We start from the raw sequence: 12,110 nt of genomic DNA on the forward strand, positions 1-12,110 counted from the left end.
TTTGATTATTGTTGAGGAGTATTTCTAAAAGTAACTTGAAAAGTAATTTTATAAATATAAAAAATAGGTCTTATATTTAAAATTAAGATTAATAACTTCATAATTAGGTTTTACATTAATAAGTCTTATATTTAGTATTAAAATTAATAACTCCATAATTAGATTTTAAAGTTAATTCTTGGTCAACAGAAGTAATGGGTAATCTCCATGTAACGCAATGCCCAGGCCCCACAAAAACATAATCATATGCCTAATGATTTTAAAAAGAAAAAGACTTAAAAAGGCGAAAACACAATGCCCTGTATTAAACAGAATTATATACTCCTCCGGTCCTAATTATAAGACCCAATTGACTTATTTGAGGAGATTAAAGAAGTAAGTTAAGTTGGTTATTTATAATAAATAAGTGTTGTTATTCCTAAAATATCCTTGCTAATTAAGTATATTGGCTAAAACTATCATTATTAGAAGGATTATCTTGGAAAAAATGCATAAATATAAGAGAGAAAATGGATTGGGTCTTATAATTAGGACCAAATAAAAAGTCAAATTGGGTCTTATAATAAGGACCGGAGGAGTATATTTTTAATGATGTATGAAATTTGTATGCTTTTATATAGGGCGGTGGGCACAGAATTTAGAAATTAGTAGTAGAAAATAACATATATGTGCTTATTTTTGAATCCTTTCTTCCCCGGCTTGTTCGTTTTGGCGCTAGGGTTGTCATATGCAGTCAGGCATTGTTGCTTTGCACTCACTGTTCAAACCAGCTGCTTAACAAAGGAATCCGGGCTAGTCTGCCTTCGGGATTTGGACCGTTATCTCACTCTACCCGACGATGCACTAGAGTTTTGGTCTTTTGGGTAACTTGTGTGATTACAAGATATTGACTGTGTCGTGAGATTCGGCGTGAATATTTTGTTCCTTACCCGCAATGAAGGTTAAGGTTATATCACGCTCTGCTGATGAGTTCACTCGAGAACGAAGTAATGATCTTCAGGTAATGCAGGCTCTGCTTCTAGTGTTTTTTAATTTATTCTGTATCGCCAAGTTACTTTTTTTCCCCTTCCTCTGTCTGAATTTGTGTTTTGTTCATTGGAATTGGAAAAGAGGGTGTTCCACAATTATGACCCGAGCATTCGTAGTCAAGAGAAGGCGGTAGAGTATGTGCGCGCTCTTAATGCGGCTAAGTTGGAGAAGGTAAACAAAATTTCTTAGCTCAAGAAATTTGTTTTTTTTTTTTTTTGGGTAAGTTTCTAATTTTGAAAGGTTAGATTTTTGCAAGACCGTTTATTGGAGCAATGGATGGGCATATAGACGCTGTTTCTTCTACGGCGAAGAACCCTAATCATTTGAAAGGGATTTTCTCAGGTTCAATGGATGGAGGTATTTTTCTCTTGTTTTGATCCTCTATCTGTTATGTAGTTATATTCGCACGAATTAATGGATGTGCCCATATATTTTAGGAATATTTCACGCTGCACAAATTCTGCATGGTTCAGGGTGATAGTTAGCTTCAGGATATAATGGAAAGGATGGATAAGTTGTGTACATAACGAATCAAATAATACTGTTAGCTCCTGTTTGAGGAATGAGATACGTTGCGAGAGAAGAGGACGCTGTTTTTCCAAATTGACTCATGTCTCTCCAATTTACTAAATGTGTACATGAAAATACTTGGCACACCCTGGTTTGTTGTTTGAAACTTGAGTTGTTTCAAGCTTAATAAAATTATCAATTCGAGCCTTCTTAAAGCAAATACAACCGTGCTTGTTGCATGCCAAGTACTAAAGCTCAGAGAAGCCAATTTCAATATCAGAATGGTTCTCTGTGCACCATTTTTTTGGGTGCAACGTATTAGATTTTTCATGTAAGAATAATGAAATATATCCAATTCAAAGTCACCCATGCCTTGCATGACTTTTCCCCGAACTTTGAGCAAGTTTATTCTTTTTTAAAATTTATGGTGATTATTTTTGTAGGAAGTGTCTCCTATGTCAGTTTGCCCGTTCTGTCCAGCCTTGAGTTTTGAATTGTAACTTCACATTTTCATCATTTTCATTATATGCCAAGTTTGTGATTTTGCTATGTATTCGTTATCAGTGTGTCTCCTATTGTGTGACTCTGTTTTACAGTTTTATCCATTTAGGCTGAATATGGATTGCCTCAGTGTAAGTGGAATTGTAACGTTGATCATTGTGTATGCAGATATTCGGCTCTGGGATATATCTTCAAGGTAAAAAAAAAAAATTGTTTAATTTTACTTATCTATGATGCTTGTGCTGTCAAATACTATGTAATATTTTTTGGCAATGTAGAACTTTTTGTGAGATTTACTTGGTAACCTTTAATGATCAACAAAAAGCCTAATGCGCATGAATATTTATGTGGGGGAATTTTTTTCTACATGCATATGTTCATGCTTCAAACAAAGATTGAAGTATTAACCTGTAAATTAAATTGTTTTGAATTGTCATGCCAAGCGCGAATGTTTGACATGCGTTGGATGATGGACATGTTGTACCCATTGCGTTAGATATTTTCTCTTGGAGAGTTCTATGCACAAGATCCATGCGTTTTATCCATGCGTTTTTGGTGTCCCTATGTAAGTAGTATTCATTGCTTGTTTTTGGAAATAAAAAGGCGTACAGTTTGTCAATTTCCTGGTCATCAAGGTGCTGTACGAGGCCTGACAGTATCTACAGATGGACGGATTCTTGTATCATGTGGAACTGATTGCTCGTAAGGATCACTTTCCCCCCCAATTCAGTAATCACTTTCCCTGTTGTCAAGCTTTTTTATCCTTGGGTTTTATCAGTAGCTAATTTTTATGATCAAAACTGGACTTTATTGGTTCAGTGTCAGGCTTTGGAATGTTCCTGTTGCTGCACCTTTTGAGTTAGATGGTTCAACTGAGAATTCTGCGAAGGTGGTGCATTCTCATGCGTTATTGATAATTAGTTTTCTGCTAGATATGATTTTTTAAAGGATATTCTTGCTGACAATTTTATAAACTACTGTTGCAGCCCATTAGTGTTTATGTTTGGAAGAATGCATTTTGGTAAGTGTTGGGATGAACTTAAACATATATCATAAAGATATTAGAGAAAATACTTTTTCTAAGCCTTTATTTTTAAACTGTAGGGGTGTTGATCATCAGTGGGATGGTGAGCTGTTTGCTACTGTTGGTGCCCAAGTAGATATATGGAACCACAACAGGTTTTGATTTCAGTTTCTGCTTAGCGTACTTCCTTAAGCACTGTCTGAATTATTCATCTATTTATTTCCTGATGATGTTCTTCCCTTGTGCAGGTCTCAGCCAGTAAACAGTTTTGAATGGGGATCAGATTCAGTCATATCTGTCCGGTTTAATCCAGGAGAACCAAATCTCTTGGCAACATCAGCTAGGTATGCTGGGATTTATGTGCACTAACTCATTTGCAGAAGATTGAAATGACTATATTGACCAAAAGTTATGCAGAAAAATATGCCTACCATTTCATTTCAAAAGTGGAATGTGATTAAGGATTTGGTTTCCTTCATTTAGCATTTCACATAAGTCGCTAATTCAAATTTCAAGTAATTTTTGCTTTAAACTCCAGCTGGAAAAATGATGATCAGATTATTTTACTTGTGTTCGTGGGTTAATTTTTTTCAATCTGCTTTCTTTTTGTAGTGACCGGAGCATAACACTATATGATTTGCGTATGGCTTCTGCTGTCAGGAAAATTATAATGATGGTAATGATGACAAATTTTTACTTTGCATGTATGGCAAGAGTTTTTGTATTGTGAATTTTTTTTTTTTTTAAAGCATGGATTTCACATTTATTTCATCATATATTAGATTCTCACCTAGATGATACTTTTCGTTCTTTTATCTTGGGTGCCTTCCGTGCTTTTCAAATGTATTTCTGCATGGCAACACTGACTTGTACTTCATTGTTGCAGACCAAAACTAATGCATTATCTTGGAACCCGAGGGAGCCATTAAATTTTACTGCTGTAAGTTCATCAGCTGTTTAACGGGTGTTTCCAAAGTTAATATTGCTTAGATCTGCTCCTATTTGGTATGCATCTGATACGATGCATGTACTATACTTTTACAATGCACGTAACTTATTTTAATATTTTTATTATTAGTTTTTTCTTTGATATATTCCAAAACAACGTAAAAACTTGGCCAATGGTCAATTTTTAGTTATTAATATTTCTACATTACTTGTAAAATGTTTGTTGAAAACTCATCTTTTGTATTGTTAACTTTTTATGTGTTAATTCATTGAAGATATACATAATTATGCATGTAAGCCTCCTTTACTTGTATCTTAAAATTTTAAAGTTTGTTGTATCAGACTCATCATATTGCACCTGATACACGGACTTATATTTGGTTTTTGGGATACGTGTGTGTAAGTTCATCTTTTTAGTTTCAAAATGTGGTGAGTTTATGTTTTCTGATCTACAAATTCCTCTGATATCCAGGCAAATGAAGATGGTAATTGCTACAGCTATGATGCTAGGAAACTTGATGAAGCCAAATGTGTTCACAGAGATCATGTTTCTGCTGTGTGAGATGAACGCTCTTCAAATATTTATATCATTTTTTTGGAGCGATTCATTTAATTATCTTGTTAATGTTTTTTAACATTTGTTTCACTTTACAGCATGGATATTGACTACTCACCAACCGGCCGGGAATTTGTCACTGGATCATATGATAGAACAGTTAGTTCCTTTGGATCTGCTTTAACCTATTAATCTTCTCTTTCCAAATTTCCGTTTTGCTCACTTGCTTTTTCTCGTTATAGGTAAGAATTTTCCAGTATAATGGTGGCCACAGCAGGGAGATTTATCATACTAAGAGAATGCAAAGGTTCACTTGGTTTTTATATCTTGGACCAAGGGTTCCCTTTCGTTTGTTTACTTACATGGCAATTAAACACTTGATCTGATAGATCTCTATTCCATGAGATGACTTGATTTGTTTCTTTGTTGTGCAGGGTATTCTGTGTTAAATTCAGTTGTGACGCAAGTTATGTCATTTCCGGAAGCGATGACACTAATCTCAGGCTTTGGAAGGCTAGGGCATCAGAACAACTTGGAGTTGTAAGATGTCTTCCTTACCTCAAATCTTCCATTACGAATATTTAGGTCAATTTGTTAGTTGTTAATGCATTTTCTTGGAGCTTATGTGCTAATCTCGTGCTCATTTATAATATTTTAGATGATGAGTTGTTGATAAATTGATTTCGTTATGAGACCCTTTCCTGCCCTGATCATTTCTTGTGACTACTGTGCTGCAGCTTCTGCCAAGGGAACGGAAGAAGCATGATTATCATGAAGCCCTAAAGAATCGCTACAAGTACCTCCCTGAAGTGAAACGTATTGTGAGGTAAGATATGATCTAACAACCATTTTAGTGAATTGTTGGAGTAACAATCATGTCATGCATTTTTTTTTTTTTTTGGGCACAATGAAACCTTGCTTATTTCTTTTGGTTTTGTTCAACAGGCACAGGCACCTGCCAAAACCTATATTCAAAGCCACTAGTCTCATGCGTGTTATGGCCGATGCTCGGAAAAGAAAAGAGGAGAGAAGGAAAGCTCACAGTGCCCCAGGTAGCATCAAAACAGAGCCATTGCGGAAAAGAAGAATCATCAAAGAAGTTGAGTAAGATATACATGAGCTTGTATCTTCCCGGAAATAGAGCCAAGACATATGTACTCACAAGAATTGGAGAAAATATTCGATTAGCATGCCATTGGTGGGGACGCCCTCTGTTGGTATGTATTTCGTGCTCGGCAGATGTCTGGGGTAAATGGAATGATGACTACAGTTTGATACCTCCTGATTTCCAAGTGAATCCTGAGTTCTATGCACATTAGTGAATCTGGTAGGTGATATTGTGTGTTGTAACGTTACTTTATTGAGCCTGCAAGAAAAATTTTGGTCTATTCTTTATATTCGTAAAATCTGATATTCTGATTATATGCTGAGTTTGAACTCAAGAATTACTCGAGTCACAAGAATGGAATAATCTATGCTTAGTCATACTAGACTCTGTCATGCACCTAATTCCATGAACAAGTTTGGTTCATAGTCTGCAAATGTATAAATGAGTATCGCTCAAGAGATGTTACTAAAGCATGTTTAAAATTTCAATATGATTTTTATTAGTCACGATTATTCTATTCTATACTCAGCTCACCCTAAAGCACATGAAACAATTCATTTTTATTTTTTAATAAAATTTTATCTTCAGTTGATCTGTACGTGTATATATCTACATATGTATTGTGATAGTTAAAAGAGAATTATACGATATTTTAAGAACAAGTGTATTTAGTCACATTAAAAATTAATGCTTTTGCAATTAAGAACATGACACAAATCAGGTGGCCTTTGCACTAGTATACCCAGGAAGTTTTGTATCTTGCCAAGTCAACTGTTTCGCTAAAACTTAGGTGGCTTGCTGAATCTCAAAACTCAAATCACTCTGGTACTACTCATTCATGAAGAGAAGTCACAGTAAAAAGCTGTCCTCTGGTCATTTAAAAGACATATGATTCTATCATGTATTTTTTCAATTTGACCACAACATATATGATTATCAGGATCACTAAAGACATCTCCCTTCATAATATATATATATATATATATTATTATATATATTTTTTATGGGGGGAGAAAGAGAGAGAGTATGCTGTATCAACTTTCACAACAAAATTGCAAATTCATTAATTATACTATTTCTATGCATATACGAAGCACGGAAGCTGATGATGAAGTTGTTGATGAGAAGCTCCTTCCACTTATTATGCTCACGCTACCAGAGCCTATGTATACCAATAAATTATGGTATGACAGAATGGATAGGATTCACCTGTTTAAGCGAAGATTATTGAAACATAAGAAATATATTAATGCACCAAAAATATAACGTTAGCAAAATTGAAACAGAGGAATGTGGCTACCTAGTAACTAATAATTAATCCAAAATGTTTAATTATCCAAACCATTAATATTTTTCTGATGACTTGAAAAAAAAAATGAAACTAGAAAAACTCACTGGTGGTTGAAAGCTGAAACTGTAAGGTGACGAATTCGAGGTACTGTAAGCCTCACTTGTCTCCACACGACTTGTTTTTGCGGAACCTTTCGCAAGGGATCGAAAAAACTGTGGAATTGGAGGCACGTCTACCTGAAGCACTCCTTCCAAAATTTGAATCACTTGAGCCATTGTTGGTCTATCTTGTTCATGATCTTGAATGCACCAACAAGCAACCTTGCATGCTCTTGTCAACTCTTCTTTATTCACTTCACCCTCCAATTTAGGATCTGCCAATGTCATTAGTTCTACTCCGTTGTTTAGTGCATTCAATACCAGCATTGGAAAATAGTCACTTAACTCATCATTTGGCATGTCCATGTTCCTTCTACCAGAAATGATCTCAAAAAGCACTTGACCGTAGCTATATACATCAACTTTTGGAGTGATTGCTTCACCGGAAAACCATTCGGGTGCAAGGTATCCTCTGGTACCCCTCATGGTGGTCAGAACACGGCTGAAGTTTCGACCTAAGAGCTTCGCAAGCCCAAAATCAGCAACTTTCGGTTCAAAGTCGGCATCTAACAAAATGTTCTCTGGTTTGACGTCACAATGGATGATGCACTCTATGCACGAGTCATGCAAGTAAGCCAATCCTCTAGCAGTTCCAAGTGCAATTGTGAGTCTCTTTGCCCAATTCAAAATCTCGTTACTCTTTTTAAATAGACGAAATTCTAGAGACCCATTTGGCATGTAATCATAAACCAGGTATCTTTTGGATTTTTCTAAACAGAAGCCTCTTAAGCGAATCAGATTTCTGTGCTGAATTATTCCGATAGTGCTCACTTCTGCACGAAGCTGTTTCTCTTCATGCATTTGACCTTTAAGTTGCTTCACCGCAACCAAAGTCGAATTTGGGAATTCGCCTCTGTAAACAGTACTGAAACCGCCTTCTCCGAGTTCCTGTGTGAAGTTCCTTGTCGCCTTTTTCAAATCTCGGTAATTGAAATGCATCAGAGAACCGCCCATCGTCTCCAAGGAACCTCCACAACCATGCAGTTTGGTCCACATAATTATCAACATCACAACAACGCCAATGCCAGCAAGAGACATAAGAATAGGCCACCAATTCCAGGCATGACTCTTATTCCCACTACCCTCTATTTCAGATGCCGCAACTCTAACATAAAAATCTCCCCCTAGTTTTAATTCTGATGAGAGTTCCGGAATATATGAGAACAATTCTTGCCAAGTGAAGCATAGGTCATATTCGTATGCATATGCAACACAACGACAATCTTCTAAGCATGCCAATCGACACTGATCAGAATTATTGGCTCCCGAAAGTTGTGGTTCCGATGGATAGCTTGCATTGGGAATAATAAAAAACTTGTCTTTTGTGCGGTTGAAGCAATATCGAGATATCTTCAAAACGCATTCATAATTCCCTGAATCCCAGTCGTGCTGATTAATTGGAACAAATCCTCTGATGCAATGGCAAGGGATCGTGTCATTGGGATTGCAAATAGTAAACTCACCACAGGAGGAACAGGGACTAGGGAAGTGCTGTGATAAAAGAAGGATCAATTTCCAATGTTGCAAACCATTCCACCAACCAAATAGCTTGAGCTGCCCATCTGCATCCAACACATATCTGAACAGACCATCTTGGTAGCGCGGCCTAACAGATAATATCACATGATCGGGGTCGAAGGACGTAGCTATAGTGTAACGGTTGCTCAGCGTATAAGTCCCATCTTGAGATATCCCAATCATAGCAAAACCATAGCTGATATGGACATAAGCATAGGAGGTTCCAGAAGAAGGGTCATTTGGATTTTTCCAGGATGCCAATACTATTGAGTCGAATCTATATGCACCGGGCAGGAGAGTATCCGTGGGATAGTCGAAACTTCGCCATAATATGGTGGACGAATTGAAACTCTCTCTAATAATGAAATTTCCATCATCACCAAGAACACCTACCGTAACATTTGGAAGAGGCCTGCCAAAATCCAAATGAACGCTCCAGAATATTTTGCCAGACGTGGCGTGAAGAACCAAGGTGCCACCATCACGAAATTCCAAGGACGCAGAAGTTAGATCGGAGACAGGTTGCTCCCTGTTGGCAACCCAAACCACTGTTTTCTGTGGCATGGGAAGGCCTTTGTACCATATGCCCAAGTAGTACTTGGAGTTAGAAGCAGGGGAAAAGAAACCCATTTCAAATACTCCTCCTTTTGATATTATGGTGCCATTCCCTGAAAGAGATTTCCCTGCATATAAGGTGTCTGATCCACCGGATATACATGCTTGGATTGTGATAAGAAGAAGAAAAATATGAAACTGGAACAGCCCCGAGTGCTTCCCTTTCATCTTCATTTTTTGTTGGATTCACTTCGTTTCTTTGCACTGTAATTAAGTATTCTAAGCCAGCCTCCTTTGCGTCCTTTAACCATATAAACTCGAAGCAACCGTTAATGCGTTTACCGCTTTCCAAATGAAGTCAAATATGGCAATTTCCAACATTTTCTCCACACGGCAGGCCATGTTTTTCCTGCCCCTACCTCTTTGTTTCTCCGCAGAACTACAGAATCCGTGTTGAAAATTTTCCAACTAAATGATTTGGACTTAGAATCCCTGTCATGAAGGCCTTGCGAATCGGTCAATGAATGCTGACATTCATTTTAGTTTCCAACTTTTCACAGTCAAGGAGCCATATCGCTCATAATTGATGGTATGTAACTTTTTAGGCTCGTTACTTCCTTCCAGGAGCAGGATTAACTCACAATATCACGGGAAGTGGAAATCAGTACTCCGGCCTTCTCTCCGATCTTCTTTCTTCTAAATTGTTTTATTAAAATATGTTATATTTATTATATTTACATGTTAAAAGGGGAACGTCCTCAGTGCAAAAGAATAATATTAGCGTCTACCGTACCATCTTAATTTTTTTGCGGCCACAAGAATATCCTTGCAAAACACCTCTACAGAGACGAAAAAGGGGGGGAAAAAAGAAGAAGAAGAAAAGGGGGGGTGGGGGAGATAATATCAATATGCATAAACATATGAACATATGAAAAAGAAGATTAATCCTAGACAATGATGGGTACCAGGAGAATTGGGTTCCTGAGTAAAAAAACCATCCTTTTCAAATAACCACTGCGAATTTGCAATGAACATAAGCTCTGATAGAGGATATACACAAATACTGTGTGGTCTACGGCATGATTCGAAGCTGTGACATCTGTTCCTGCACTCGTATGAAAGAAAAGCTGCAACTGTGAATGCACATTTGACGCATCATGCTAGACTCGATGCCAATTTCCTTGTTAATGTCCTTTCCAGATGATATCAATATCAGCTAAATTGCTCATAATCCACAAGTTAATTTTTTTTCCATGGCCTGAAATGATAATTTGCATTTTCCCTGATAATTAACGGCAATCGTGTGCTATTTATGGTCTCAACTCTCAAACGTATTTGTGGTGGACCAGGTTAAAATCATGACAACGCACGCTCTCAGCATGGAAATCAGTGTTCATGCACGTGTACATAATGGGATCGTTTGAATGCGTTAAATCTTCAGAAGTTAAAAAGAAAATCCCAAAAAATTAAAGTCAAATTTTGAAGCTCCAAATCAATAATTACTAGAAGGACCAAACTTTGGTCACGTGCTTTCGGTCCATTAGATCCAGTCAACCAATCAAATATTGCCACCTGGATTATATTGACACTGAAGCACTTAACCCAAAGTTTCCGCTTGGCATCTAAAGTCTAAACAAATTTCGTCTTCTCCACTGCTGGACTTTGAACCATGAGTCCACGATGGCCTGTTTGGGGAACATGGGTCCCAGATTTGCCAAACCCCCGGGATTTAACAAATCATGTTTTGGATTCAAAACTATAGTTTCAGAAAAAAATAAATTTATTATGCTTCTAGTTTAAATTGGAAGTATGATTGTACCTGTCAAAAAGATCTCAATGATAATATGACTTTAACACCATTCAATTATTTTTTATAAACATATTTAATATTATATTTTATAAATATATATATGCACATATTAATTATTTATTAATTTTATTTCTTCAAATTAAAATATATTATAAAATTCATCTTTTATGTAATTATCATATTAACTTGTATTTTTTTTTAGTAATTTATATATATAAAGTATTTATGATAATAACTATTCAAACATTCTCACTTTATCAGAATCATTTTTTCACAAAATCTATTCTTCATAAAATCTATTCTCCAGAAACTATTTCTAACTATAATTTGGTTTTATTTAAACGTCCCTTATTCTCTTTCTTCCCCAGCTGCATTTACAACGCCTACTTTTTTTTGCAAATCGCACTAGTCTAGAAGCAAAACGTTCATCTGTTGATGGTTCTCTCCCACTTCCACAGTGATGCTCTCTCTCTTCTCACCTCTCTAAGATGATCTCCACTATCCTCAAGCCTTTTGAATTGCGACCACTCCGTTGCCTTTGCCCAGCTTGGAACCTAAAGTAATAGTGGAAGCCATTTAAATGGTGGATGTAGAGAATACTCTGTTCTTGCTCTGTCTGCGCTAGATTTCTCAGTGATGACATTACGGAAGGACAATCGAAAACCTGTGAGTACGAACCAATCACTGGCAACCAAGAGTTTCTCGAGAGCGTCCAGTCTGAAAAGTAGCAAGTCAGGTAAATGCTGGGAAGAAGACAGACGGTGGTGTTCCGATGGTGAAGAAGAGCTCTACCGCCATGGATGAACTCGGGAATTTCTCTTCCGGGTTGAAACCATGTGGGGTAGAAGAGGGGTTTAATTAGACTAACAGTGGTTTAACAGAACTTTTAGGGTTAAGTGCTGATGTGTAAAAATGATTTAGGTGGCAATGTTTGATTAGTTGACTGGACCTAATAGACTTAAGGTACTTGACCTAAGTTTTCTCCTTACTACAATAATATGTTATCATTTGGCTTTCAAGTGTAATTAATTGCCATTAAAATATAATAAATAAGACTAATTTAAAATTTTGAAATTTAAGCATTTTTTTTTTTTGAGATTTT

General features: G+C 36.5%; 2 protein-coding genes across 2 annotated transcripts; one reads left to right on the top strand and one right to left on the bottom strand.

The window, feature by feature from the left end:
- The first annotated feature begins 720 nt into the window (after positions 1 to 720).
- Positions 721 to 6,146, top strand: LOC114762494 (DDB1- and CUL4-associated factor 13). The gene is made up of 17 exons (XM_028951987.1): positions 721 to 1,000; positions 1,111 to 1,200; positions 1,275 to 1,386; positions 2,209 to 2,236; positions 2,644 to 2,742; positions 2,860 to 2,929; positions 3,027 to 3,061; positions 3,145 to 3,219; positions 3,313 to 3,408; positions 3,677 to 3,740; positions 3,951 to 4,004; positions 4,485 to 4,570; positions 4,667 to 4,727; positions 4,811 to 4,875; positions 5,003 to 5,108; positions 5,306 to 5,394; positions 5,514 to 6,146. Exons 1-17 carry the CDS (start codon positions 935 to 937, stop codon positions 5,674 to 5,676), a joined length of 1,359 nt encoding a protein of 452 aa, XP_028807820.1. The 5' UTR covers positions 721 to 934; the 3' UTR covers positions 5,677 to 6,146.
- Positions 6,147 to 6,855: 709 nt separating this feature from the next.
- Positions 6,856 to 9,426, bottom strand: LOC114762517 (G-type lectin S-receptor-like serine/threonine-protein kinase At2g19130). The gene is made up of 2 exons (XM_028952011.1): positions 7,072 to 9,426; positions 6,856 to 6,885 (listed from the first exon to the last, which is right to left on the bottom strand). The coding sequence occupies exons 1-2, from the start codon at positions 9,424 to 9,426 to the stop codon at positions 6,856 to 6,858; spliced, it is 2,385 nt and encodes a 794-aa protein (XP_028807844.1).
- Between the last annotated feature and the right edge of the window lie 2,684 nt (positions 9,427 to 12,110).

Source organism: Neltuma alba, unplaced genomic scaffold (genome assembly GCF_004799145.2).
Source record: "Neltuma alba isolate B1F8T4 unplaced genomic scaffold, ASM479914v2 tig00011218_pilon, whole genome shotgun sequence".
Classification (NCBI taxonomy): Eukaryota; Viridiplantae; Streptophyta; class Magnoliopsida; order Fabales; family Fabaceae; genus Neltuma; species Neltuma alba.

What these genes read in the sequence shown, in the direction of transcription:
- LOC114762494 (XM_028951987.1), top strand. Translation starts at nt 935, where the DNA reads ATGAAGGTTAAGGTTATATCACGCTCTGCTGATGAGTTCACTCGAGAA. An exon ending in CAACTGAGAATTCTGCGAAG is followed by an intron (nt 2,930 to 3,026) that starts GTGGTGCATTCT and finishes CTACTGTTGCAG; the next exon opens with CCCATTAGTGTTTATGTTTG. An exon ending in AGCCATTAAATTTTACTGCT is followed by an intron (nt 4,005 to 4,484) that starts GTAAGTTCATCA and finishes TCTGATATCCAG; the next exon opens with GCAAATGAAGATGGTAATTG.
- LOC114762517 (XM_028952011.1), bottom strand. Translation starts at nt 9,426, where the DNA reads ATGAAAGGGAAGCACTCGGGGCTGTTCCAGTTTCATATTTTTCTTCTT. An exon ending in GTTTCAGCTTTCAACCACCA is followed by an intron (nt 6,886 to 7,071) that starts GTGAGTTTTTCT and finishes TCGCTTAAACAG; the next exon opens with GTGAATCCTATCCATTCTGT.